The 26,581-nt window shown below is 34.3% G+C and overlaps 1 protein-coding gene and 5 long non-coding RNA genes across 10 annotated transcripts; 5 read left to right on the top strand and 1 right to left on the bottom strand.

Annotated features, from left to right (window-relative positions):
- The first annotated feature begins 6,459 nt into the window (after nt 1-6,459).
- On the top strand, nt 6,460-7,857 carry LOC124451131. Its single transcript, XR_006950344.1, has 2 exons — nt 6,460-7,049; nt 7,291-7,857. It is a non-coding gene; the product is annotated as an uncharacterized LOC124451131 (long non-coding RNA).
- A 4,858-nt stretch (nt 7,858-12,715) lies between these two features.
- LOC124452247 lies at nt 12,716-13,898 on the bottom strand. The gene is made up of 3 exons (XM_047002830.1): nt 13,724-13,898; nt 13,157-13,521; nt 12,716-12,736 (listed from the first exon to the last, which is right to left on the bottom strand). Exons 1-3 carry the CDS (start codon nt 13,869-13,871, stop codon nt 12,716-12,718), a joined length of 534 nt encoding a protein of 177 aa, XP_046858786.1. The 5' UTR covers nt 13,872-13,898.
- Nucleotides 13,899-16,671: 2,773 nt separating this feature from the next.
- LOC124450517 lies at nt 16,672-20,188 on the top strand. Of its 4 annotated transcripts, none has more exons than XR_006950036.1 (7): nt 16,672-16,752; nt 17,065-17,359; nt 17,438-17,498; nt 17,569-17,630; nt 19,033-19,087; nt 19,530-20,046; nt 20,112-20,188. It is a non-coding gene; the product is annotated as an uncharacterized LOC124450517 (long non-coding RNA). The 4 variants fall into 4 exon arrangements; XR_006950035.1 differs by having other exon boundaries at nt 16,672-16,756; nt 17,218-17,359; XR_006950038.1 differs by lacking the exon at nt 16,672-16,752 and adding an exon at nt 16,944-16,987.
- Nucleotides 20,189-20,544: 356 nt separating this feature from the next.
- LOC124450520 lies at nt 20,545-21,229 on the top strand. Its single transcript, XR_006950040.1, has 2 exons — nt 20,545-20,994; nt 21,087-21,229. It is a non-coding gene; the product is annotated as an uncharacterized LOC124450520 (long non-coding RNA).
- An 85-nt stretch (nt 21,230-21,314) lies between these two features.
- Nucleotides 21,315-22,699, top strand: LOC124450518. Its single transcript, XR_006950039.1, has 3 exons — nt 21,315-21,640; nt 21,867-22,054; nt 22,528-22,699. It is a non-coding gene; the product is annotated as an uncharacterized LOC124450518 (long non-coding RNA).
- Nucleotides 22,700-25,890: 3,191 nt separating this feature from the next.
- LOC124450521 lies at nt 25,891-26,493 on the top strand. Of its 2 annotated transcripts, XR_006950041.1 has the most exons (3): nt 25,891-26,139; nt 26,267-26,296; nt 26,371-26,493. It is a non-coding gene; the product is annotated as an uncharacterized LOC124450521 (long non-coding RNA). The 2 variants fall into 2 exon arrangements; XR_006950042.1 differs by lacking the exon at nt 26,267-26,296.
- The last annotated feature ends 88 nt before the right edge of the window (nt 26,494-26,581 follow it).

Raw genomic sequence — 26,581 nt, 5'->3', positions numbered from 1 at the left:
TACTTCAGTGTGCTTGGTGACTGCTGGTGTTTTGAATACTTCGAAGTGAAACTTTGTCGAATATTTTTGCTTTTAGCGTGTATTTTTGAATCGATAATTTTTCAGCGACAAATTTGTGCGACCGACATCTTCCTCGTTTCAACACAAAAATATGTAAAAATTCTAGGTGAAAAGTAATAGTATTGCAAAAGTAGCGATAAGGAGGGTATTTCTTATCCCATGGGTTGATTTTTTGTTGGTAAAAAATGCTCTTTTGACTCTTGAGCGAAAATTTTGAGATATGTGAAAAAATATGAAAATGTTGATGCATGGTGGACATTGGACTTTCGATAAAATTGGCGCGAATTTTGTTCCGCGTGAAAACGAAGAACACTGGGCACGAATTATGCAAAACTGACTAGCTTGACCATTGAGTTCTATAATAACTGGAGCGGCTATCTTTACTGGGGCGAGGTCGCCAAAAAAATGGCGGCCAACGGACGTATTTCCGCTGAAATGATCGCTTTGCAGAAAAATAATATTCTCGACTCCCCTGGTGTATATAGTAAATTATAAAGAATTTTCAAAACCAACACGATATCGTTAGTTCCATATTCTGTGACGATATCTTTTTGGCATTTCTTTATAATGCCAACACTTCAATCGTTCAATTGTTGGATGTCGTAGTTTCCACAAAAGGAACATATCGCTTCTCACAGGTGAGATAGTTGCTTAGTTTTTAGTCCGTCAACGATTGAAAACTGAAAAGCAATTATACATGCACTTTAAAAGCCATAAAATACATATTAAAGATCGTATTTTTTAAGACTGACTTGAACGCCAAATATACTGATGTTTTCCTGTTTTTGTTTATAAAATTCTGCATACTTTTCTAAAGCTTCCCTAAAGCAAAAAAGACCCTGCACACATTTTGCTCTGTGAGTAAGTATCAAAACGAAATGATCAGCCCCAAGAGTACCCATGATTTGGAGCAGAGCTTGTTATGTTCTATTTGCTGACAACATGCAGGGAAGACCAAGGAGTAAAGATGACTGGAAGATGTTATTGACCAGGCAGAGTCTTAAAAAATTATAATGCTGTAAAGATAATTGATTTATCGTCTGCCCTATCCAGAGTTATTTAATTTGATCATGGTCAAATTCTAGGATGGAGACAATGGATTCACTAAGGATGCCTTGAATGCTTTGAAGTTAAAGTTCATGAACCAAAGAAAGATGGCAAGGTTGTGTGTGTTTTGATGCTTAATGAAATGTCAATTCACAAAGATATAAAATGGGAAAGCCATAAAGTCTATGTAAACATTTGTACTGAGATTGATGACTTGATGCAGATGTGAAGCATCAAACTGTATAAGCCATTGGGTTTTATATAACTTATGTTTAAATCAAGTCATATCTTTATCAAAACATTTTAGTTGAGTGTTGTATAAATGTTACTAATATCTAATGCACTACACTGAAGCATTAAAGATTCAGTGATGAAACTTTCAAAGTTACTGTACTGTATATTTCTTCATTATTACAGTTTTGTTTCAAGAAACAGTTTGAGCTTATTTACCTAGTAAAGTACAGAATGGAGATTTATCATATGCATTATTGCTACTTTTTAAAGAAAAGTTTTTCACTTTTCAAAGCTTTCCTACAAATTTTTTGCTTCTTATTTCTTTTCATGAGATTGATGATATATGGTTAATATAATCCAATAACTTTATAATTTCTAAAAAGCTTTTAAGCTTCTAGCATAAAAGTACGCTATAGGTATTTGATTCATTTGGTTATATTGCCTTGCTATGACATATCTACTTGCACTTCATCATTCTTGTATGAACAAAACACCAGATGTGGATACTCAGAGAACAAAATGCACTACCAACTGCTTATGAAATTTATTATTTAGGTGAAAACTGTGTTAATCATTCAAATTGTGTACTTATTTGCAAATATAGGAAAAACAAAACAAAGTGAAAAAGAAGGGTAGAAGTATTAAAACTACAAATGAATTATAAACACCATTGGAAGCACAAGTGTTTTGATGATTATTTGCATTTTGCCCAATTCATGTATCAATACAACAAAATCAAAATGTGCTACAACTTTACAAGTATTTGATGCAGTTGCACTTCAGAACATCACAAAAAGGTTACTTAAAGTACTTTCTATACAATATTGTTTGTTTTGATTTACCAAACCTATGCAGACTTGAGTCTTTTGAAATTTAATATGAAACTCAATTACAGAAAATCCGTAAATATCCAGAGATTTAATATTTACTTTTTAAAGAAACAAGTAAAATCCAACAATTGTAAAAAGCCATTGCCCATTGCATCATGAAAAGAAGCAAAATAGCAATGATAACAAATAAGCTAACTTCTCTCTCGTGAACCGTGGAGATGAACTATGATATACTTTTTTTGTATAGACTAAAGAGTTTAATCGATCAAACAAGTTCGACGTTGGTAAAAAAACGACGCACATCTGCATTCATACATGTGTAGCCGACATATAGCTCTTTCGTCGATAGTTATAAATGCATCCTCGTAGTAGCACATAACTGACAACCACAGTTGACTCGCTGTTATGAATTTGAGGTTTTTACCTTGATTTTCATCAAAAAATTGCTTGACGAATCCCAAATACACACATACATTTTCTTCTCTCTTTCCTCAGGAGGGAGTGGGAAATTGTGAAATTTTCGGAAAAGCGATCAATTTCGGTAAATCTCAGCGGCAACGGACGAAATCCGCCATTTTTTTGGCGTCAGCAGATATCTAAGGCCGCGCTTGAGATAGCCGCTCCAGTTATTATTGAACTCAATGAGCTTGACTACGAAAATACCCACAAAATCTTTGAATGGAGTGGGATACATGGAAAAATTTAAAGAGTGTTGACGGCTACAGGTTCTTCAATTCAATAAGTTCGAATGATAGCAATTTCAGTGGGCGAGAAAGATTTTTAATGAAATACGATGTACGCTACTCGAGTACAATTTAGAAAAGTTGTTATTGAAAACTATTTTAAGAACACTTTACCAATAAATGTGTTTTTATTCTATAGGAAAAGAAGATAATTTTCTCTTGAGAATTTACTATGAGCAATCATAAAGAATGCAACCAAAGTCGTATCCTGGTTGAAATTTGAAGCAAAGATAAAACGGATCGCTGTCAAAACAACTGGAAGAGAACAAAGGAGGAGTAAGGTAGGAAACTCAAAATTTTTCGACTCTAAAACTTTCATCGACTGCCTGGTTCTTTTTGTACGAAAACGCTTTTGAAAATTTTTGTTATAATATTCTTTTATTGTAGTAATCTTTTCTGTTAATATTTTTATTTTAATATTGCAATTTTTATAATATGTATCAAATGGGTGAAAACGCAGAAGCTCATTTCGTTTGATTTGAATTGATAGGATATTCAAATGAAAGCAACAGACAGAGCGTATTTTTATGGATTTACAAAATTTTTTTTTCCTTTTTTCTTAAAACTTTGCACGAAAAGTTTGTTTAACATTTTTGTTGTGCAATCACTATCTTCGTCGTATTTTGCTGCTGGTAGACGAGTACTAGTAAGGGTAGAAAATGATTAGACAATAGATAAAAAAAACAATTGTTGTGAACGATCTATCTGAAAACGATGCATTCAAAGAAGTCTATATGACTTCCTCCATTTGAAATGTGTAAGGGATTAAAACAAACATTCCTTCGTGAAACAAAACTAAATGTTGTGTGCATGTGCTAACGATTTTGATTAAATTTTTAAGTCAAATCTAGTGATTGTGAATAATATTTCAAAAATCGACGCTCAATGACATATAAAGAAGTCTATAAGACTTCCTTCCATTTTTTAAGCAAAATGCTCCTGAGTTTAAGGTGTACAAAGATTAGCAAACAATAAGACGAATCTAGCTAGTGTTGTGAATGACCTATATATGTGAAATTGACGTTCAATGGCGTATAAAGAAGTCTATACGACTTCCTTCCTATAAAATGTATACATAAAAAGACATATTCACTGGATGAAATTTACTCATGAATCAAAAGTAAATGTTGTCAATATTTTTAAACAAAATGCTGTTGAGTTTTGGGTAAGGATTGTCAGACAATAATTAAGTCAAAACTGCCATTGTGAACGATCGATTTGAAATCGACGTTTAAGTGAAAATGAAGAATTCTTTACGACTTCATTCTTTTGAAATTTATAAAATATGAAAAGAAACATTAATTCGAAGAAATTTATTTATAAAATGAAAGTAAAATATCATACGTAATCTTACATCAGCAACTTGAAGTCTTCATTTGTCCACTATTCATTTAATTATTAATTAGAAAAGTAAACAAAAGTATTGTTGTAAAAAGTACTCTTTGAACAAAGCGTTCCACAAATTATGTAAAATATGTACAAGACGTCGAGAATAATTAGAAGAATTAATGGAAGCCTCACATTGGAAGAGGTCACTTCAGGAACCACAAGTTCACTATTAGACAAGAACAAGGAAACATAAGAAAGCAGTAGTGCGTTTATGAGCCTATGATAGCAAAACAGCATCTACGTTTGTTTGGGGAGCTTATCAATTTTTGGAAGGGCGCAGACCATTTCGTTGTTTGGGACGTTTATCACATCTTGAGCAAACAATGTCTTAGGTTGTTGAGGTGCTTCATCGACTCGTGCGAATGTAGTTTTCCGTTGTTGAGGTGCTTCATCGAATCTTGCCAGCTCGCACAGCGTCTTCCGTTGTTGAGGTGCTTCATCGAATCTTGCCAGCGCGCGCAGCGTCTTCCGTTGTTGAGGCACTTCATCGAATTTTGCCAGCGCGCGCAGCGTCTTCCGTTGTTGAGGTGCTTCATCGAATTTTGCCAGCGCGCGCAGCGTCTTCCGTTGTTGAGGTGCTTCATCGAATTTCCAGCGCGCAGCGTCTTCCGTTGTTCTTGCCAGCGCGCAGCGTCTTCCGTTGTTGAGGCACTTCATCGTTTTCCGTTGTTGAGGCACTTCATTCTTTTCCGTTGTTGAGGCACTTCATCGTTTTCTGTTGTTGAGGCACTTTATTTCTTCAGAGACTCTTCAATTGGAGTGGGTTTTTCTATCTGATCTAGTTTGATCCGAGGCGTCAGATAGATCAAACTAGATCAGATAGAAAAATCAACAAAGAAAGAAAAGCGAGAAATTTAAAGGCAAAGTTCACTGCTATGTTTTGAAAAAAAATTACAGTGAAACGGTGCAAGAAAAAAATGACAAAGCAATCTTGTGACGAAAGACAAAGATTTCACGACTCTATAACTATACTTGTAAATACAATGCCTGGCACTTTAGCCCATGCATGACTTTTGAAGACTTCTTGTTGCAGATATAATTTTTTTAACATGTTGCTTCTGTTTGTGGGTTTCATCGTCTAACATGAAGGACACGACTTAATTGTCTCGTATAACTTACCTTAACTCAATAAGCTCTTGAACAACGTAATTCAGACTAAGATGTAAATACCTATCGTCGAAGTTTTATGTTCTGTTGTTTTTGACTTTCACGTGATTTTCGACCAAGTGTGCACAAGTAAATCTCTAGAGATGCTGCAGTTGGCACAATATGAAGGATGGACGTCAGGTAAGATGAACATTAGATGATGCACAGACATTTACATTTACATTAAATCTTATTTGAATATTTTGCCACCTGAATTTTAGGAAAAAGCATTCATTTAATGAGTTATGGTGCTTTGTCCATCTATGGTTTGTTATGCTGCATGATAGAAATGTTAATAATCATGGTGGTGACATTGTGTGGAAGTTTTAAAACTGACATGGTGAACTATAAACTCAATATCAGGAAACAAATTATTCATCCTAATACCACAAAGCTTAAAATATATTTTGGTAAGTGGTTGTTGATGTGTTTTTATCTGTTCGATATCAAACAAGCGATCGTTTCAGGTGGATGGATGTAATAACTAATAATAGTATAATGATTTTTCATTTCAGAAATTTTTCTTCAAACTGTTTTTTCTTAAACCACCTTTATCACTGCTGAACGTTTAGGAGTTGCAGTTGGCTGCTTATGACGATGAGTCTACAGGTATTAAACTTTTCTTGTAATTACCTTTTGTACTTGTTTGATCATTACTTACAGTTTCTGCAAAGCTGGTTACATTGAGTATGATGTCATAATAAAAAGTTATGATTACAGTATGATGTCATAATAAAAAATGATTCAGCATTTAATTTTTAATAAATTTTCAAAATTGGAATAATGCTTTTTGGTTGTGTTTTATTACTAAATTTATAAAGTCATCCAACTAATTCATATAAAATTACCAAGAGTTTTGAGCAAGCGCAGCCGAAAAATTGAAGGAATTGCTAAAAGCATTTTGATTTGTTATATAACGTTATTCTTTTGTCAAATTTAAATGCATTCATGTTTTATTTTTTGAACTTCATTGTTTTGTAGATAAGGAATGATAGAATGGTGGTGTATTATATTGATTAATTGCAACATGGTTATTGTCGATTACATTCTGGCTGTCGTGGATTACATCGTACCTGTCGTGGATTTCATCGTGGTTGTCGTGGATTACATCGTGGCTGTCGTGGATTACATCGTGGCTGTCGTGGATTTCATCGTGGTTGTCGTGGATTACATCGTGGCTGTCGTGGATTACGTCATGGTTGTCGTGGATTACATCGTGGTTGTCGTGGATTTTGTCAAACTAATATTGGGCTAAGGATTACGTTAATCTATGAATGAAGAACGACGACGAGCAATGGTGTGATAATCAAACGTTAACTTACCGTTCATAAACTTTGTTGTTTCACTTCAAAATCTATTTGACATTGTGCCACACGAGTTAAAAAACACACGATAATTTCATGGTGGTTTGTTGAATTATGATATGTATCAAGATTTGAGTAAAGCTGTATGAGGGAATCACAAAAGTTATCAACAGAATAAATCCTAACACTACGTGTTGATTGTCAGAGTATGTTTCATCCTATGAACAAAACCACCTTACACAACACTGCTGGAAGTTTTAAAGAGGCAGTTGGTGCTCATGACGATCAATTTATAGGTAATTCATGTGTATTTTTCTTATTGACCAATCTTTATAGTTGCTTTTTGGCTACGCTAAGAGCAGAAGATAATGTTGTAAATGGGAATTAGTAGCCTAGCAAAAAGCAATGTTATTTGTTGGGAATGTTTTGTCTTGCAAAAACATCTTTACACTAATTGTTATAACATTACACCGAATATATACGTTTTCACAATAAAATTATTATCATTTTACAATAAATTTATTTGCGGTTTTTTAGTCCACGAATGAAGACCAAAGACGACGTTTAAGGTAGCAGGTTTATAGTGTTTTAGTTAAAGTCCTGGTGATCTATACTAACAGGAAGATGATTGATCATTGGCTGAGTGAATAACAAAGTTAGTTGTTCTTTTGATTCTTGTTAGTGTTGTTTTTTTTTAGTTTTGTGCATGTGATGCAGTGCTTTTGGCGGTTGAAACATTTGCCTAAAAACGATGATATATCTTATATTGTCCAAAACGTTTTTCAAATAAAACTGTCGTATAATGTAAGATTATCATTGTACAAGGTAAAATATATTTGTCTGATGTCGGTTTTTAGAAGTTTTTCTTTCTTTTGATCACCAGGATACACGATCTAATTTCAAGGAAATGAGCATGGGTTTCTTTGTTTATTATCTTGTATATTATACTTCTTAAAACTGAATCATATGTATATTTAGTTATCAAACTAGAAAATTGCGGTCCAAAAAATGGCGAAATCCGAATCACAGATTGCACGTTAAATTAACAAAAGAAATTCGGACCGAAACATGGCGTAATCCGGCATGCAAGCTGCATAGCGCAAATTAAATTAATATAAAGTTATAAACGTCTGAAATATTCTTGCTTGATGATACTTTATAAATCATTTTTACGTTTAGTTCGAATTGTTTGAATTTTGAACCATGCAAAATTTGAAATGTTCACCAGACGCTTGAAAATAAATAAAAACAAGTCAAAGTTTTTAAAATATTTTTAGAAAAAAATAAGGGACTTGTATCATCAAGACGAATATGCAACGTTGGTTTAATAAAGAACGAAACAGATTAATAGGTGCATGAAACCTGGCATTGCTTTTGCTAAATAGCTGTCAAAATCAATGTTGTGACAGTGGCATGTCGAAGTTAATTAACTCACTGTTATTTAACTTGAAGAAAATAATTCAAAGAAGGAATATAGTTCAATTATTCATGATGTATTGGATTAGATCGTCTCGAAATCAAATCGAACATCTTCATCTATTTTATGCATGGAAGATGATTTGATAGACAGTGAGACAAACTTATCCGATACATTTAATGTAGTTCCAGGTAGGAATAATCGTAAACGGTGCCAAATTGGTACCTAGGTGATCGAGTGTTGGACACAAGAAGGATTGGTTGGCACGCCGTTTGGTAAAGTATAAGGGCCCAGGGAGGCGGTTCCCTATTCGTTAGGTTCCCTTTCGGCTCGGGTACTAACGTTGCTTTACAGGTGTCTCATCGTTTAAAGGTATGGTTTACTTATTTTTGTGCAGAATAGTTCGTAGGTAGTAGACATTCCAATCGGTTATTTCATGCCACTGATCAGCAGGGTTAGTTAGCTAAGAATGCGCTTAGGAAAAATAGCGCAGGTAAAAGCGGTCAAAAAATGGCGTACGTCCTACAAATGACGTAAAAATGGAGCCAGTTTCGGTTTTTTCCAAAGATGAAGGGTGCATATTGCCAACAGGACACCTCTGTCAACAACCTTGTAAAGATAAAGGCAGTATAATAAATGTTGTAAACATAATAATGTGCATCCACCGACTGGCTTTCGTAGCTTGTTGGATTTCTGAGGGTTTTCCTCCGGCTTTACGCCGGTTTCCCTCATCTTTAGAGAATCTCTCTAAAGAACAACAAAAAAGGGTGGCCATGCCTGGGACCTGCAGTAGGGATTGTATGGTTATTAGGTTGGATTCCCGATCCACTTAAAGAAACAAGAATAGATTTAGACTCTTGTTGCATCTTCTGTTCTTGTTCAATTTGATCATACTGCAAAAATTCTTATTTGATGAATGACCAGGCCCTTAATATTTTTCACGTTATGGAGTTGTACGTCCATGTGACGTCATACAATATCACAAAACTCAATTCACCACCACGTTTCTGAAAACGTTCAAAATGGCAATGTGTAGTAAAGAAGAAGAAAAGTAGAATTTGTGCTTACTGTTTACCTTATATATTTATGAGCAAAAGGTTGAACTTTTTTATTCTATGGTCCTTCATTCTGCGTGAGTACCTACCCATATATTTTAAGCGTATTTTGTATATACTTGTAAATTGTAACCTTTTAAAATATCATTTTGAGTTTGACAAGGATGAAAAGCTTCTCCACAAAATGGGTGGGTTTTCTTTCTCGTTTCCTTATCCTGAACTCAATAGATAAAATATCAACAAAATTTACAGGGAAAAAAATTGCACTATATGTCAACAACTACTTGAGAACCCACACGCTGATAGCAGCTTCTGAAATATTTAAAGAAGAAAAGTCTTCAAGTTTGAGAGCAGTAATTTTGAAAGTTGTCGAAGTTTTGGCGAAGGTGATGGTTATAATATGAAATAATAATTTGACTCAGTATGCCCATGCACAAAAATAATTTTTTAGATAGGATGTTGTGACGATATTTCAATGCTTGAAACAATTAATTTTATTATTTATCAACGAGCCACCATTTTATTTTCCTGGGCAGTGTTTCTTCTTTTTCTGGTTTGTAGTCCAAAAGCTTCCAATTTTCGAATGACAAAAGTTGTCCAACATTAATGTTAAAAAGATATGTATGATAATATTGGATAATGTTATTTCATCTGGCCAAGGCATTTTTGGGGGGTGTTGTGGAACTGGAATTAACAAATATTCCTCCATTTTTATTCATGCGACTTTCAAAGCGACTAGCTGACGCGACTACGCTACTAGCTTAGTAACCACGCAAAGCGGTAGTTTTAGACGGGCGACTAAAGCGACTGCCTAGTGTGTTTCAGCCTTAAGAGTTGATGATGAAAATTGGCACATTGCCATGAGGAAGTTGCAACATTAATCAGGATCAAGGTGACAAATTTTGATAAGTTTTGAAAGGAAACTAAATATTTTGAAATACACATTTATTCATCACAGGTCAAAGTTGATTATTTTCGTTTAACCAAATGTTTCTTATTTTGGAATGAAGGAAGATAGATTAAAGAGGAAGAAAAACAAGGGAGGTTTTCTTAGTTTTTTTCCCCCGTATATTTGCTTTAAATTAGAACAGTTTTGTCTTAGTAAGAGTCAAACTTCTCAAGCACCCTGTTTTGTCTCGCTAAGACTCGAATTTCCCAACACTACATCCCATTATGGCAAGCCATTTCGGAAAAAAGGTGGTCGAGAAAAAAATCTCCGTTGAGAAAGCAAACCGATGTTGAGAAACACGTGTTTATCATTGAGAATTTGCAGATGGTAGTTCAGAAAAGCAAATATCCCGGTCGAGAAAAAAATCCCGGTCGAGAAAAAAATCCCGGTCGAGAAAAAAAATCTCGGTCGAGAAAAAAATCTCGGTCGAGAAAAAAATCTCGGTCGAGAAAAAAAATCCCGGTCGAGAAAAAAATCCCGGTCGAAAAAAAATCTCGGTCGAGAAATAAAATGCCAGTCGTAACAACATAATTTATAGTTATACCATGGTTCATAGCACTGTTCTTTGCAACTTCAAGCAGCGCTCTGATATACTACGAATGGCGTAATGGCGGATGTTCAAGATATTATAGCGTTTTTTACTTCCCTACAGTCTTGTTTAGTTATTGCGTCGCGTGATAGTGAAGATGCCAACGCGAAAGAATATGTATGTAGAAAGTTAGAGGGACATTTTCACGTTGTTTTTGCTCTTCAATCAGTTATTGAATCCAAATTTGGCCACGAAGAGTTAAAGAGTTTATTTGAGAATTTAGTCAGAGAGTTACACATCCTTGTTAGTGAAGTGCAGTCGCAATGTCGTGAACAACTTCCATATAATAGGTTAACTTTGAGTCGACAGTTCACTGGTGGAAGGCCTAAATATGTTCTTTCTAAAGAGCAAATAGAAACATTACGAGAAACGGGTATGAATTGGAAATCAATAGCAGAAACGCTGGGCATAAACGAAAGGACACTGTATAACTACCGCCAAGAGCTAAACATATCGCAAACATTTTCTGAAATCACTGACGCCGAATTGAAATCAGTTATAGAAAGTATACTACAGCAAACTCCATATGCTGGAGAAACTTATATTCGAGGAGGCTTAGTTGCTCGTCAAATTTTGTACAAAGGAACAGAGTGAGAGAATGCCTTCGTTTACTTGATCCTGTGGGAAGGGCTGTAAGAAAGCGTGTTACTATCCAAAGAAGAATGTACAATGTGGCTGCTTCAAATGAGTTATGGCACGTTGATACCAACCACAAACTTATACAGTGGAGGTTTGTAGTTCACGGTTGTATAGATGGCTACAGTCGAGCTATCATTTATTTAAAATGTTCTACTAACAACTTAGCAACTACTGCTGTACAGTTCTTTATCGAAGGTAATGAAAAATTTGGTGTTCCTTCACGTGTTCGAGCAGACCGCGGAGTGGAAAACGTTGAGATTGCAAAGTTCATGATTACAACTCGAGGCACAGGAAGAGGAAGCTTTATTGCAGGTACCAGTGTTCACAACCAACGTATTGAACGGTTGTGGCGAGAAGTGAATAGAGTACTGGGAGCTTTATACAAGGACTTGTTTATTACAATGGAAAATAGTGGTTTACTGGATGTAGATAATGAAGCACATTTGTTGGCTCTTGAGATAGTGTTCTTGCCTAGAATAAATGCATCACTCCGAGAATTTGAAAGTCAGTGGAACTACCATGGACTTAGAACAATGGGTCATAGGTCACCAATGGCACTGTGGTACTCTGGCAATATTCCCAACCAAGTGGATGAGCTTGTTACAGACTTTACATTTTACGGAGTGGACTTTGATGGAGATATTCCTGACATTGAAACAGATAACAACATTGTTGTCCCAGAGGGCAGAATTATTTTGTCACCTGAACAGTGGTCCATTGTCCACAATACTGTTCCAAATCCAGTGGCAAATGATGGTAATTATGGCATCAATTTCTATTGTGCAGCATTACAAACACTTACTGACATTTTGTGATGGTGATAGAAAAAAGTTGATCAGAAACTTAGAAAACACAACATATGAAAAGAACAAGAAAAACCAGCCTGTTTGATAAAGTTCATTTATATATAAGATACAACAATATTTTAAAATGTCTTCCTCTGTAACAGTCCTGAATAAAATTCTGGTCTTTATAAAATAAATTTTAACATAACAAAATAGAACAAGTTTTAAGTTTATGGAGCAATAACATTTAATGTAATGCTTAATATTTTTAAACAATGTCAAAAGCCCAAGCATTTTTATTACTCAGCAAGTTTGAGAAGTCCTCTGAAAGTTCATTATAGCTTTGATATGTGCTGGGAATTTCAAGAGTAGGAGTGCATGTATGTGCAACAGGACGTCTGCCTAAGCCTTCCAATTTATTGAAAGAAATGCTTATTTTGTCGCAAACCAGTACATTACTTCCAGTTGTAAACTGCAAAAAAGTACCAATATTTCCTTCAATGGACCTTATAAATCTTTTCAGGTGATCTAAGCATGCCCTTTCTGCATCTGTATTAGGATGGGCATCAAGAAGCTTCACAACTTTCTTTGCATTAGGTTTTTTCTCATTATATAGCGAGACCAAATTTTCAAGTGACTGAAATGGCATGTATCTTTTTAGCAAGGATAAGATTGGGGTCCAGCAGTTTGCAATATAACGGGGCTTTTGGATGATTTCTTTATGAGCTAACTGCCAAATAATATTTTCAATATTGTTTTCACTGGGAGTGGTAAAACATTGATAGCTACTTAAAATTCCATAACATCATCATCAAGGGGCTCATATTCCCACTAACTACTTCATTAACTATTTCTTGCTCACTGACTGACAAAATGCCTTAAAAGATTCCAAAGAAATGCTTTAGTAATGCAAGATTCACCAAACAAGCACACAGATATAAAAGCAGGTGAGAGCTGGATAGGAGATACCTTTCTTGAAAAACCATACACAAACACTCTTGCAATAGCTTTCCATTGCTCACTCTGATAATCATGCCGGATAGCTGGGATTTTTTCATTGGCACCGACTGTAGCAGATACAAAGAATTCCTGCCAAAACCCTGTAAGTATATCTCTAAATACTCCACGCCCTTCACCTTTCTCCATTTGCCCTCTGTCATTAACTTTAACTATAACTATTGAATTTAAAATTTCTTCATCACAAAATGCATCAATCATGTTATGCTTAAGATTTGATCGGTGTATCACAATGTTACTTGTTGGAAGATTTTCACTTTCCAAAAGAGTTGACAGATTTTCATTTTCCAAAAGCACTTCTGATAGAGTTTCAACAGCTTTAAAAAAAAAAGAATATCGTTAAAAAAAGACTGATTTACAAATAACAAAATGAATTCAGCAATAACTCATTAAACATGTGTGACAGCAAAATCTTCAGTAGTAGAACTTTATGATGTAAATATCACAAATAACAAAAGGCAAACAATCCAGCTTAAACCTTTGATTTCATTTTGATGCAAAATGTTTTAACAAACATACCAGAAATATTGGACATATCAACAGAGTTTGGATCTTCTGGTTGAACTTCATTCTGAACATTTCCATTGTTGTGAGAACAGTCTGAAATAGTACCAACAGATAGCAAAGAGGTTTCTTGGACAGCAGGTGGATTATTAGTCACTTCCATTTCACTGTGTTCCTCAACTCCAGGATGTTGATAAGAAAATGCAAGGAGGTTCATTAGTAAACGCAGATCTTAGAAACTCATCATCACTTGAGTCATCCTATTACATATGAAAATAAAAACTTATTATGATTCTTCCTTTACAACGAAAAAATGTTGAAGAAAGGACAAACAATAAAAAATGATGTTTAATGACTATTCGTAAATTTATTTCTAGCAGAATGTATTTAAAAAAATGAAAAGGCAGACAAGACAAGCATACCTGCACAATACACAGGTCGTCTTGATCATTCAAATGTTCAGGTTTGTTGATTCTGTTGCTTAATGGTTCCAATATCTGTACTGATGGCCTGACATAAATTGGTTTATCTTTGAACACTTTGTGCACCATGAAGCCATTTAAGGTTTGGTTCGGTGCAAGACAGGGTGGATGCAATGTATTGTGGACCGACATTACGATTTCAATATCTATATTGTGATCTTTTAGTTTGTCACCAAACGCATTTCTCACATGCATCTCTACTTCATATCCCTTCCATTCTTTCATCAGCTGGAAGCCTAAAATAATATGACCATTTTCCACTAGATTGACTCTTGCGCTTTGGCGGGGGACAGCGTTTACATTTGGCCCTGACAAAAGGACTATGTCTCGTATGAAAGGACCACTTGGCCCCTTCTTCATTTTTGATTGCTTTTTCCTTGAGGAGCTGCTGCTGTTCAAAATTCGCTTGTTATACTTCATAGCAGGAAAATATTGCCTTGGTTCTATGGACGAAACGGTGGCAAAACTGGTACCTGTGCTCGACATTGCTGTTGATTGTTGTAAATTTATGTCGTATCCTCGGCCTCCGCGATTAAAAGATCGTGCCACTTCCTCGTTTATAGACGATAATTCAGAGTTTTCACGACATGGTGAAATAACTTCTGACAATTCTTCGACTCGAGCTAAAATGTTGTTAATAAGTTGACCTGCTCTTGGTGACCCGTTACTCGCATTCGCATCCATCTTACAATTGCTACTGTGAATTTGGCACCACGATGGGCACCCACATATGGCACCACATTCAACACAACAGTCATCACAATAATCATCATCATATTCAACTAAAATTTATCATTCAAAATAGACCAGGCAGAGAAAGGGGAGTAAGTCCCTCAACAGGACTTTATTGCTTTATTGTTTTTATCAATAAATTTCAGTTGAATGTGGTGATGAATTGTGCTGATGATTATGCTTTTGAAAGTAGTGCCAAACTCATATTAGTACCAAATATGCAGTGCTACATGACAGCCCTCGTCTGCCTCATGTCCAATCTTTAGGTAGTGCGTGCACTGGTTCTCGACCGATTTTTTCTCGACCGGGATTTTTTCTCGACCGAGATTTTTCTCGACCGAGATTTTTTCTCGACCGGGATTTTTTTCTCGACCGGGATTTTTTTCTCGACCGGGATTTTTTTCTCGACCGGGATATTTGCTTTTCTGAACTACCATCTGCAAATTCTCAATGATAAACACGTGTTTCTCAACATCGGTTTGCTTTCTCAACGGAGATTTTTTTCTCGACCACCTTTTTTCCGAAATGGCTTGCCATATCCCATCCCTGTTTGGTCTCTATAAGATTCGACAAATATCCCTATACCCATGTTCATCTAAGCTCTTAGAACTTGAAACTAAGAACTAAAACTCTTAGAACTTAAAACTCTTAGAACTTAAAACTTCAACCGTGTAGCAAAAGGTGATTTGTTTTTGAGAGAGAAATTTGGAGTTAAGTAGGTCGGAAGTCTGAAAGAGAAGTAAGTGTGTTTTGTTTGTTGTATTTATATAGCAAAAGGCCATTATTTTTTGTGAAGACAAATTAGTCGATTTGTCTGTTGTGTTTTCTCAGGAATTTTACGTTTTCTTAAATGTTTTCAGTTACACTTCATTGTTTAGATATATTTTTATTTAGACAATCTAGAAAGGAGTAAGTTAAACCTAATTTTTAACCCGATTTTCGATTCAAATCGGAAAATTTTGAAATTTCGTGTTGTTGACTTGCGATGTATAATTGATAGTAATGACTGAATGACGGAAATCAGTTGATGTGAGATAAAGTGATCTCTTGTGATATTGATTGTTGAAATTGATTGATTATGAATATTAGCCGAATCTCTGTAGAAATATAAAATGAACTCTTACTACAAAAGTGTGCAGTAGATAGAACAACTTTCATGTTATCAAGCGCAGAGAACTATGTACTATTTTGTTATTGGGCATTACACATAATGGTAAATGTCTTCAAAAAAAATCTTTTAAAGTGAGTAATAATATACGTTTGCTGTTTCCGGTTGAACAATAGAAAATTATCACAACTAACTGAATTTTTACTATGGAATTTTTTGAGATTGGTTTACTTTTGTTTTATTATTTCGAGTCTCAATTTCTTGACCTACTACATGCAGTAATGTAATTTTTATTCACCGAGAATTGTACCCTGACAATTACACATTAAACGTAAGAATACAATTTCTGCATGTGTCGAATACAATTTGGCTCTCGCGTTTCACTCACAACAAAGTCTGGAACGAGATAAAGCGAAGGGTAATAATTGCATTGAACGCCAGAAAAATTTGACGTTTGAAATCCACGGTCAAATTTTCCATTTTGGTCTAATAAAATTGCTTATTGTATTTCGTTCAACACATGCAAAATTCGACGTTTGAAACAGGCCTACGTTACACCCACCAAAATGACAAGTTTGACAGCTGATGACAATCATTTATATTGAATATGCAATGCTTGGCTTGGTTAACGGTACCCTGCATGTGGTCGGTCGTCGTAGGCGTTGTGTGATAATTAAATTAAAGAAGCAAGCAAACTCACCGCAATTTTATTCAGGCGAGAAGTAGGTTTGATGCTTTTCATATGATCATGTGAGACGCAAAACATGACAGAAAGTGATTGTTTAATTTACATTTTGATTGAAGAAAAATAGTCTCGCATTGGCATGTTGCCGTCCATGTAAAAACTACGAATCTATAATTTTATGGAAAGCGTTGAGAAAATTTTTTTATGTTTGTTTTTTTATGTATGTATGACAGGAAAGAATGACTAGCAGCTTTTGCAGCAAAACGTGTAAAGTAACTTGGACTGTGAGATAATGGCTTCCCACATGTCTCATTTTGCTTCCTTTGAACATAACATTTTTTATACTTAGTTTGATGAACTTCTAACAAGCAATTGGCAGAGAAGAAAGAGATCCGTTTTCAAACTGTGAATTCGTTAATTGATGGAAAGTATTGGTGGTTTTCTTATGCGCCTTGCTGATGGACTGCTTACAAAACAATATCATTGGATTCTCTGCTATAAGGCGATATGATGGATGCCCTTCCTTTGTTCGTTATTCCCTTAAGACACACATGACAACCAAGAATTGCTGTTGTCAAAATTATTATTATTGTTTGCCTGATGAGATGAAGACAAGAAAGAGCTTTGGCTGAAAAACGTGAAAAGTAAATGTGGAATGTGATATATATTGACGTCGGACATTTTTCGTTTTGCTTGTTTTGCAAACACAACTCTATATTTAGGCAATGTTACAATTCGTTCGTTGAAGTTTGGTGAAGAAGCCATTATCTTTAAAGCGATGTGGTAAGTTTATGTCATGTTTGTATATCTTTAGATAATTCTTGGCTCGATATTTTTAATCAATCGTATTTAGCGGATATAATCAACAACAACTCGATTTTCACGTTTGCCAGCGTCAGGAATACGTCTAAAAAGGTATTGTGATGAAAGTCATCTCGTAAAAATCTATTGTATTTAATTATTGGTGGAGCATTTTCTTCGACATTTCCACCAGCTGCTGGTTCAGTTCATTGAAATTTCCGTTTATTTAAAACCATTTGAAATATGCGACAAGGAGAAATGCTGTGCGGCGCGTTTCGCATCAATATTCATTCAATTGCTTCAAGGTAGTAAGAATAATCGCGATTATTTAAGCGTCAATAAACTGATTTATAGAGTAATAATATGTACATTAAAAGATGAAATTCTCGTTGTAGTTTAGTCACAGCCACAAACGAAGAATAATGTTTACGAAGCTCAAAGCCACATGTCGTAAGTACTTTGTTCATTACAACTTATTTATTAGCGAAAAGCTAAGCTGTTATGAATAACGCTACTTACATGATGCTTTATAATAACGAGAAAAATATAAATTTTTGAACTGAAACTGAATGTGATCTTTAGAAAAGTGTAAAGATGTTTATAGATAGTCACAAAGATGTCATCATTGAATGCGGCTTTCATGGCTTAAAATATAATCAGAAACTGGTTTCAAACACATTCTTTTTCTTTAAAAGATTGTTGAGCAGTAAAAAAAAAATGTATTTACTGATTGAGAAAGAAGATCTGTAAGGCTACTAACTAATAACTTGCGGTTTCTCTGGCATAAAAGGAATGAACAATTACAATTTTACGAGTTTCGGTTTTCACACACGGTTTTTATTGTGAAATATTCTGTCTAATGCGAAATGTTGTCCATCTACAACAAAATTCCGGTAAAAGAGACTAAGCACTTATCAATGCTTTACAAAAAGTCAACTTGGAAGAAAGATTAAAGAAAAGCCGTTGTTGGGGCGTGGTACGGATTGAATATTTTCAATTTTATATGATGAATCTAAACTTGTGCAAATTGGACGTTGCACTTTTGCAGCAACCTTACGGTGGCTGTAAGTTTGTTTGGACTATGATTTCAAAGTAAACTGTGAATTTGATAATTTTTGCAAAGTATTGGTATTGGTTTTCATGTGACAATTATGATTGTTTGTCTGATGAGATGAAGGCAAAGAAGAGCAACTTTAAGGAGAACTGACATTTCTCGTTTTGCTTCCTTTAGAAGAAGAAGCCATTATCTATAAAGTTGAAAGCGATGTGCTAACAACTTGATTTTCACGTTTGCCAGCGTCAGGAATACTTTCAAAGAAGGTATTCTGATGAAAATCACCTCGTATAAATCGTATTGTATTTAATTATTGGTGGAAGATTTTCTTCGACATTTCCGACGTTTATTCAAAACCATTTGAAATATGCAACAATGGACAAATACTCAGCAGCCCTTGCTCCATCCTCAAAAATAGATTTATAGAGCAATATACATTAAAAGAAGAAATTCTCGTTTTAGTTTTGACACCGCCATACACGAAGTATAATGTTTACGAAGCGCAAAGCCACATGTTGTAAGTAGTTTGCTCATTGTTACTCCTTTATTAGCAGAAAGCCAAACCGTTATAAATAGCGCAACTTACACAATGCTTTATATTTACGAAAGAAATTTGTATTTTGAAAGTGAAAGTGAATGTGATCTTTTGAAAAGTGTAAAGATGTTTATAGATAGATAGTCACAAAGATTTCATCATCAAACGCGGCTTTCATGACTTTAATTAAAACTGGTGTTTTCGGCACACATTGTTTGTATGAAATGATGATTTTAGATTTTTTTCTGTGTTTGAACTTATAAAGAGCAAAACGAAGGCTTTTAAGAATATGTTGTCTTGTAATAAAAATACACACATATTAAAACAGTTACTGTTGTTGGTCATTAGTTGATTGTTAATAATGAAACATATCATTTAATACTATTTCGCTTTTTAATTCCTGTTATTTTGATTATTGTTTCAGGTGACAAGCTGATGAAAAAGCTTGAGTATCTGTTCAAGGATTATCGACGGTGGGAATATTTATTAAAATGTTTTTTTTTCTCATTCCTTTTTTTTTTGCTTTAGATGATCATCATGTGGTACAAGGCCTGCTCCTTTTCCCTCCCTTTAGCTAGGTGCGCTGAGAGAAGGTCCCTGACAAAGGACGGGTTGCGTGTTCTTCGGAGCTCGCTTTAACGTAACGTGGTCATGTCGGACTAGAGCGCCCCATTAGGCTCCCGCAATGAAATTTTCTGATAAAGATACATTCTTAGATAATTAAGTCAAGCAGTTAAGTTAAGAAAATTTTCTTTGTTTGTCTGAGGGAGCAAGATAAAAGGGTCTATGTTATTGTGTGTAGTTGGTGTCATTGTAAGGTTTAAGCTGGTGAGTTTAGCCTTGAAGGTCAATACGGGGACATGTATCTTTGCCAAGACGTCAACAAATCCATTAAGCCCACTTCCATCTCAGCAACAATGAAAGAAACTTGCGTTGCTGAGGTAAGTTTGCTTGTTTGCAGTTCTGTATTAATCATCGTTAATTGTATGTTGTTGTTTTTTTTCAGCTCTGCTGGCTGGGTGGCGTCACCGCACATTGACCCAGCTACCCAATGACTTCCCTGAATTTTCATTATGTGAAAACTGAAAAAAAAAGAATGATTGTGCATGCATGAAGGAGTATTGGTACCAACCAAGTAAGGAGCATTACAACTTGTTACTACTTGTACCAAAATGACAAAAAGATTTATTAACAATTGTGATTTTTCTGAACAACGATGAAAGTGCATGTCAACTTCTTTAACAGAAGGGGAGTTAAAAAGCCGGTCAAATTGCAACTAAGCATTTGTGGGGAGTGCTTAGTTAACAATTTCAATTTCTGATTTTGCCATTGTATGTATTATTTTGTTTTGCTTGTGATTAGTAACAAATTGTAATACTCAAGGTTAGGTAGGAAATTCTTCATTGACAAAAAAATTCTCAACAATGTTAAAAATTTAATGTTAAAATTTTTTTGATTACATATTTCGACAATGTTTCACTTCTGACCATATAATTCCAAAATGTTTCATTTTTTAACACATGTTTCGAAAGTATATCATAAAAAACATAAGGCGCATGCGGGGCCACGACGAGCGGGGGAGGTGGTACTGTCACACGCCGGACTATGGATATACCTCTCTCTCGATCCCGATCTTAGTTAGGTTACGGAATAGGCTCCTTGTCGTGCAGGCCGAGAAGATAGAGAAGAATAAAAGGGAAGTTGTTATTTCTGTATTTCAATTATATGACTGTTTTGATTTCTTCCTAATTGTATTTTGTCTCTTTAAGCACTTTTTGTTTAAGCTCATGCAAAATGAAGAAGGTGATGGATTTCGTTTGTGTGTGACTCCCATAAAAGAAAGAAGAACATGCTGCAATAAATGAAAGGAGTTGTAACGTCAAAAACTGGTTGGTTGTTGTAATTGTTTATATGAGTTTATTTACATTCATGAATAATATACTTGAGATGATATTTCTTTTTCTGTGCTTAATCATTTCAGATATGAAAGCAACTAAAGCTGTGATGCAAATCAATAGTGGAGCTAAATGACAATGAGGGGTAAATTACTCTGACAAAAGCGTACAAAGATTTCTTAGTTTGTTGTAATATTATGGAAAATTTCCAGAGAATTTATTTCAGTGATATTTTTTTCGTGTAGAAATTATTAGCAGCTTATGTACTGTTTGAAGAAAGAATTATTTCATTTCAACATGTTTTTAAAACATTTCTAACTTTTGAAAAATTCCCAGGAATTTTTATAAATTGGTCCGAAAATATGTGTTTTATGACTGTAATGTTTGTTGAATTTTTGGTGATTTTCACCAAAAGTACGATAATCTGGAGTAATTTACCCCGCGTTGATGACAAGAAGCCAATAGACTCAAAAACAGTGAATTCGTTTCGACCATCTAAGCAATGGAGTTAAAGAAAAATATGTTGTGAACATCTCAGCAGTTGGACTAAATTACTATTTCAATGAAATGTTGATGTTATTGGGGAAGAAACTGGGCTAAGTCTTTAGAGATTATGGACTATAGATGAAAAACAGAATTGGTATGTTTTGTTATTGTCTCTTCAGATGTTTTTTTTTTAAGTACGACAGTCGCTGCCATGATTGACGTTTTTCGCTTCTTGGTTATGTTTTTGATGCCTGTTTTTTGAGAAAAGAAGAATTTCTTCCTAAGTGTTTTATGCGATTTTAAACCAAGAATTGAACTTCTGTTTAAGTTTCCCTCGCACAGGTTATTGAAGCGTTGTTGCGAATGGTTTTAATTCGCAGATATTGCTTTTGAGATGACTCATCGTCAAAGATTTGTAAGCAGTGGAGTTCAATGTAATGAACATTGGTGCGCTACAAATGCAAAAGAAGTGTGTTAGAAAGAAGTAAAATCAATGGACTCTGGCTGCAAATGGAGTAATTGGGAAAAAATTGCACGTTATGTCAGCAGATAATGGACAACAAACATGGTATGTTTTGTTAATTGATATGCGTTTAACGGCACACTCGTTTGAGATGATTTTAAAATTCTGTGTCGTTTTATCAATTCTGCGTCGATTTTTGCTGCTTCGTTATGTTTTCCATCTAAAATTTCGTTGCAGTTTTTGCCTTACGATGCTTGTTTTTTGATGACAATGCGGCTTCTGCGGAACTCTTCAAACCATGAGTTGACTTTGTTGTGTCAATTATTGAAGCGTTGTGTTGTAAATGGTTGTAATTTGCAGATATTGCTTTTGAGATGACTCATCTTCAAAGATTATACATTCTTTTAGTAACATTCTTTTTTGCCATAATTTGAAAACCGACGATGAGCAATTTGTTGTATATGTTACAACCCAATTTAAACATGAAAAATCTTCATTTTTTTTACTTCATCAAAATGAAATATGTTTAATATATGTTTTTGTGTTTAAAATATATTGGAAACACATTCTATTTTCAGATGGCGATACAAGTGAAATTGAAGTGAAACGATGATAATAATGCTGTTAATGGTAATTGTTCAAGGAAAACCAGCCCAGAATTGATGTTCAGTGAATTTGCTTATGGTAATATAGTTAAGATTATAGTTTGGCTCCACTATAAGTATAATTGTCAATCTAAATAAAGTTGGAAGTTCCTTCCTTCCTACTTTATTTAGATGAAGTTAAGTTAAATGCTTTGTCTGTCAAAATTGCCCCACACAATTTTGATAGATAAATGCGATAAAATAATATTGTAAATTGTCTTTTTGTCAATAGTTTAAAGTAATTATAATACTCCTGTAATGATCATAATGAACCCGAATAAGTTTGAAGTAATATGAATAATTTAAATATTTACTGAATAATTTGTATAATTTGATGAATAATTTGATGAATATGGTGACCTATAATATCTGCAGTATAAAGTAAGTCAAGGGGGGCCCAAGACAGTACAGGGAAAGCAGTAAGTCAGGGGGGCGAAGGCAGTACAGGGAAAGCGGCAAGCAAGGAAGGGGTTTGAACATTGAGTTCTATAAGACCTGGAGGGGAAACGTCAACAAAATTACTATAAATTATCAGCGCGCGGCCGCGTGGTCAAAAACATGGCGGATTTTGGTTGTCAAAGTCAGCGGAAGACGCGGCTCATAAAATGAAATTTTTCGCCCACCCGGATTTGACAACCACAATTGCGATTATATAAAATATCAATGCCAAGCACAAAACTTTAGAAATTTTATCTTTAAAACATGCTGCAAACTTGTTTGGTATACGGATGCTGAAGTAATGCCAGAAAAGGAAACATTTCATGACACCGGTAAGCAACGTAAGATTGTTTACTATTTAAAGTGTTCAGTGTTTTGTTTTAAGTCAATACTTGAAGTGTGATGGCATATATTTTGTGAATGTTTTTACTCCTAAGTTATAATTTAAGTTATGTTTATCCAGTCTTATTTGTTCTTTACTTAATCGCTTGCTAGACGAGGCAAAGCAACCAGTTCTTATCGAGATATGCATATCTTAAAACTCCTTGTTTCAACTGAGTTGAAATGGAGGATTTTTTCATATTTTTCTGAAAATATGAAGCAAATATTAAGGACAGAGCTGTATTGAAATCAAATGCAGTGCAGGATTAATTAATGAGCTCTTTGGTACATGTCGTACAATAAAAATTACCTGTATTAAACAGCTAGCCTGGACAATTTGACAGATTTGGACAAGCATGATGATGGTGTGTAAAGGTTTGCTTTATGCTAAAAGTTTTATAAATGCCATCTGGTGTTTCTGTAAATGAATTGTTTGTTACACAGTGTAGTAAACAGGTTAGTACATCAAAATCAAGATAAAACTACTTTGTTCAATAATGTGCCAAATTTTGTTCCTACCTTGAAATATTTGCTCAAGAAAAGCTTATCATGACATGCATGAAACATTAAATACAGTACTGCATCATCTGACAAAATCCATACGTTTTCAATTCCAGGTGATTAAAATTCACATAAGATGCATTGGTTGCAATGAAGTTGAATGTGGAAGAAGCAAAAATTGATGGCAAAGAACTTTTATGTCTTTTGAAGAATTACGATATCATTTAAAAGAATAAGAGTAGCAATCTAGTAAAAGAAGCCACATCTGCCTTCAACATGAGACTTTTCAATTATGTATAGTTACTTTGTACAAAATACTATTTTAGATAAACTTGATTTTAAGTCATTCACTGATATTTTTACCAAAAGACAAAAAGAAAAATTCAAAGGCATAATGTAAAATTCAAAATTTGTCAAGTTGTTTGAACCTAGAAAAATTAGTATAAGTAACTGTAATTTGTAAGGACACAAAAGAAAAGTAGTGCAAGAAGGTTAGCATTTTTGAGAATTAATAAGTTCTTGACATACATTACACAAGGCCATAATATCATAAATAATGTCTGTATAATAACAATTATACAACCTGCTAAATATCTTCACCTACATTATAATTATCTTAACAGGTTTGCCTTCATGCAGCAATAAGAAAAGTGTTATGTCAGAGAAAACAATGCACTTTGATTTAAGAAATAGTATTTTCAATGGGAAATTAATGTAGTTCTGTTCAGTAGTAGATCCATGGTTGTCAATAACAATCCAATTTCTAATATCTTGGCTCAAAACAGAACCAGCAACATGATTATAGAATTTCTGAATTTCGTTCTTTTGCTCTTCTAGTTCAAGATATTTTCCTCATAAGTTCTCAGTAGATTTATCAGAATATCATAATACTTTATAAGACACCCAGAATCAATCCTACCAAAAACTCAAAAATTACATACCTACTTATAATATATTTCCAGTCGACTTAAGTCGTAGGGTAAGCTAACTTTTCTAACTCCTTTTGGACATTTTAACTAAGATTTACCCATCTATTCAAGAAAGACAGTTCCACCAAGCTGTTTACAAATAGTCAAAAACACAAGTATTGCGCATGGGATTATGCATTAAAGCTTAACGACACATTGACAGTGTAAAGAATGCCGTTTGATATTTATTTCTAATATAGCTAAAGCATTACTTGAAAACATATACGCTATTTTACAGTAGATTTACCTCTTTTAAATGTGTGTGTCTATTTCACAAAAACCTGAAGCATTATTTTCAATATTTGATGCTTAACGATATCGTGGTTGTTTTCGCTGGTTGTCATACACACAGTAATAGACATCCGGATTCGGGAGGGAGCGAATGTTAAAAATTTTTCTCAAAGTGGAAGTTTTGACAACCAAAATCCGCCATTACCGCCATGTTTTTGACCACGAGGCCCAGGCCCCTTTGCCCCTCCAGGTCTTATAGAGCTCAATGGGTTTGAAGCATTAATAAACGTGTAAGTCGGGGGGGGGGTGGATGAAATGGATGTCAAATAAATAGATGGCGGCCATCTTGATGTGTGACTGCATTTGATAATGGCTCGGTAGGTGTAATTTGAGGCTAAATTGCGTTGATATTATGAAAAATTCGCAATATTACTTCAGTCGTGAAGTGTGCATCTGAGAGTTATAAGCAGAAGCGAAACTATGATTTAAAATGACTACGACGAGAGGAGAAAAGGTAACGCCGCCATGTTTCACATTGTTTCTTTCTCAGTTGTTTGCTTTGTTTACACCTGTCAGAAAAAGTCGTCGGTGTGTGTTTGTTTAAATAAAACAAGTGAAAGTTTCAATGAACATATTTCACAGGTTTATAGTATAAAAATGTATAAAAAGTCAAGAAATTGAAGAAAACACTAAGATTTATATTACAGTGTACTTTCCATTTCTCTTAATTAGCAGCCTATGATTTAAAAACTGCACGGTAGAATTTTTTGAAACTTGGCCAGAATATATAGATAATTATATGTTGTAGAAAATCATCAGTCTTATTTGAAGATCAGTTGCAGAAAATCATGTAGAAAATCATCAGGTCGAATAAGTCTGATGATGTCTTTGGAACAAAGACGAAATATTACATCATATGTCATTATAAGTTCTTAACTAGCACTTAAAACGTTCAAACTTGATTGTTTTCATTTAAATAAATGTTTCTTTTTAGGAATGAAAGAAGATTAAACAGTAAGAAAAACATGTATGTTTATTTGCTTTAAATTAGAACAGTTTTGTCTCAATAAGAGTCGTCGTCGGACTTCCCACTAAAGCATTCCTGTTTCATCTCTGTAAGATCTCTATTAAACATCCCTCTTTTGTCTTACTAGGACTCGAAAATCCCTAATACCCATGTTCATGTAAGCTTTTAAAATAGCACTTAAACCCTTCAAACTTGATTATTTTCATTTAAATAAATGTTGTTTTTTTTTAGGAATGAAAGATGATGGACTAAAGAGGAAGAAAAAAAAGGGAGGTTTTGTTAGTTTTTCACAAAATATTTATTGGCTTTAAATTAGAAAATTTTACCTTAATAAGAATCAAACTTCCCAATTAAGCATCCGTGTTTAGTCTCACTTAAGATTCAATATCTAAACTTTACATTACTATTTTCATCTCCATAAACTTGAATAACCCTAATAAAC

The sequence above is a fragment of the Xenia sp. Carnegie-2017 genome, unplaced genomic scaffold, assembly GCF_021976095.1.
Source record: "Xenia sp. Carnegie-2017 unplaced genomic scaffold, XeniaSp_v1 HiC_scaffold_24, whole genome shotgun sequence".
Taxonomy (NCBI): domain Eukaryota; kingdom Metazoa; phylum Cnidaria; class Anthozoa; order Malacalcyonacea; family Xeniidae; genus Xenia; species Xenia sp. Carnegie-2017.
This window is presented reverse-complemented; position numbering and strand designations above follow the sequence as displayed.

What these genes read in the sequence shown, in the direction of transcription:
- LOC124452247 (XM_047002830.1), bottom strand. Translation starts at nt 13,871, where the DNA reads ATGGAAGTGACTAATAATCCACCTGCTGTCCAAGAAACCTCTTTGCTA. An exon ending in TGATATGTCCAATATTTCTG is followed by an intron (nt 13,522 to 13,723) that starts GTATGTTTGTTA and finishes TTTTTTTTAAAG; the next exon opens with CTGTTGAAACTCTATCAGAA. An exon ending in TGTATGGTTTTTCAAGAAAG is followed by an intron (nt 12,737 to 13,156) that starts GTATCTCCTATC and finishes ATCCTAATACAG; the next exon opens with ATGCAGAAAGGGCATGCTTA.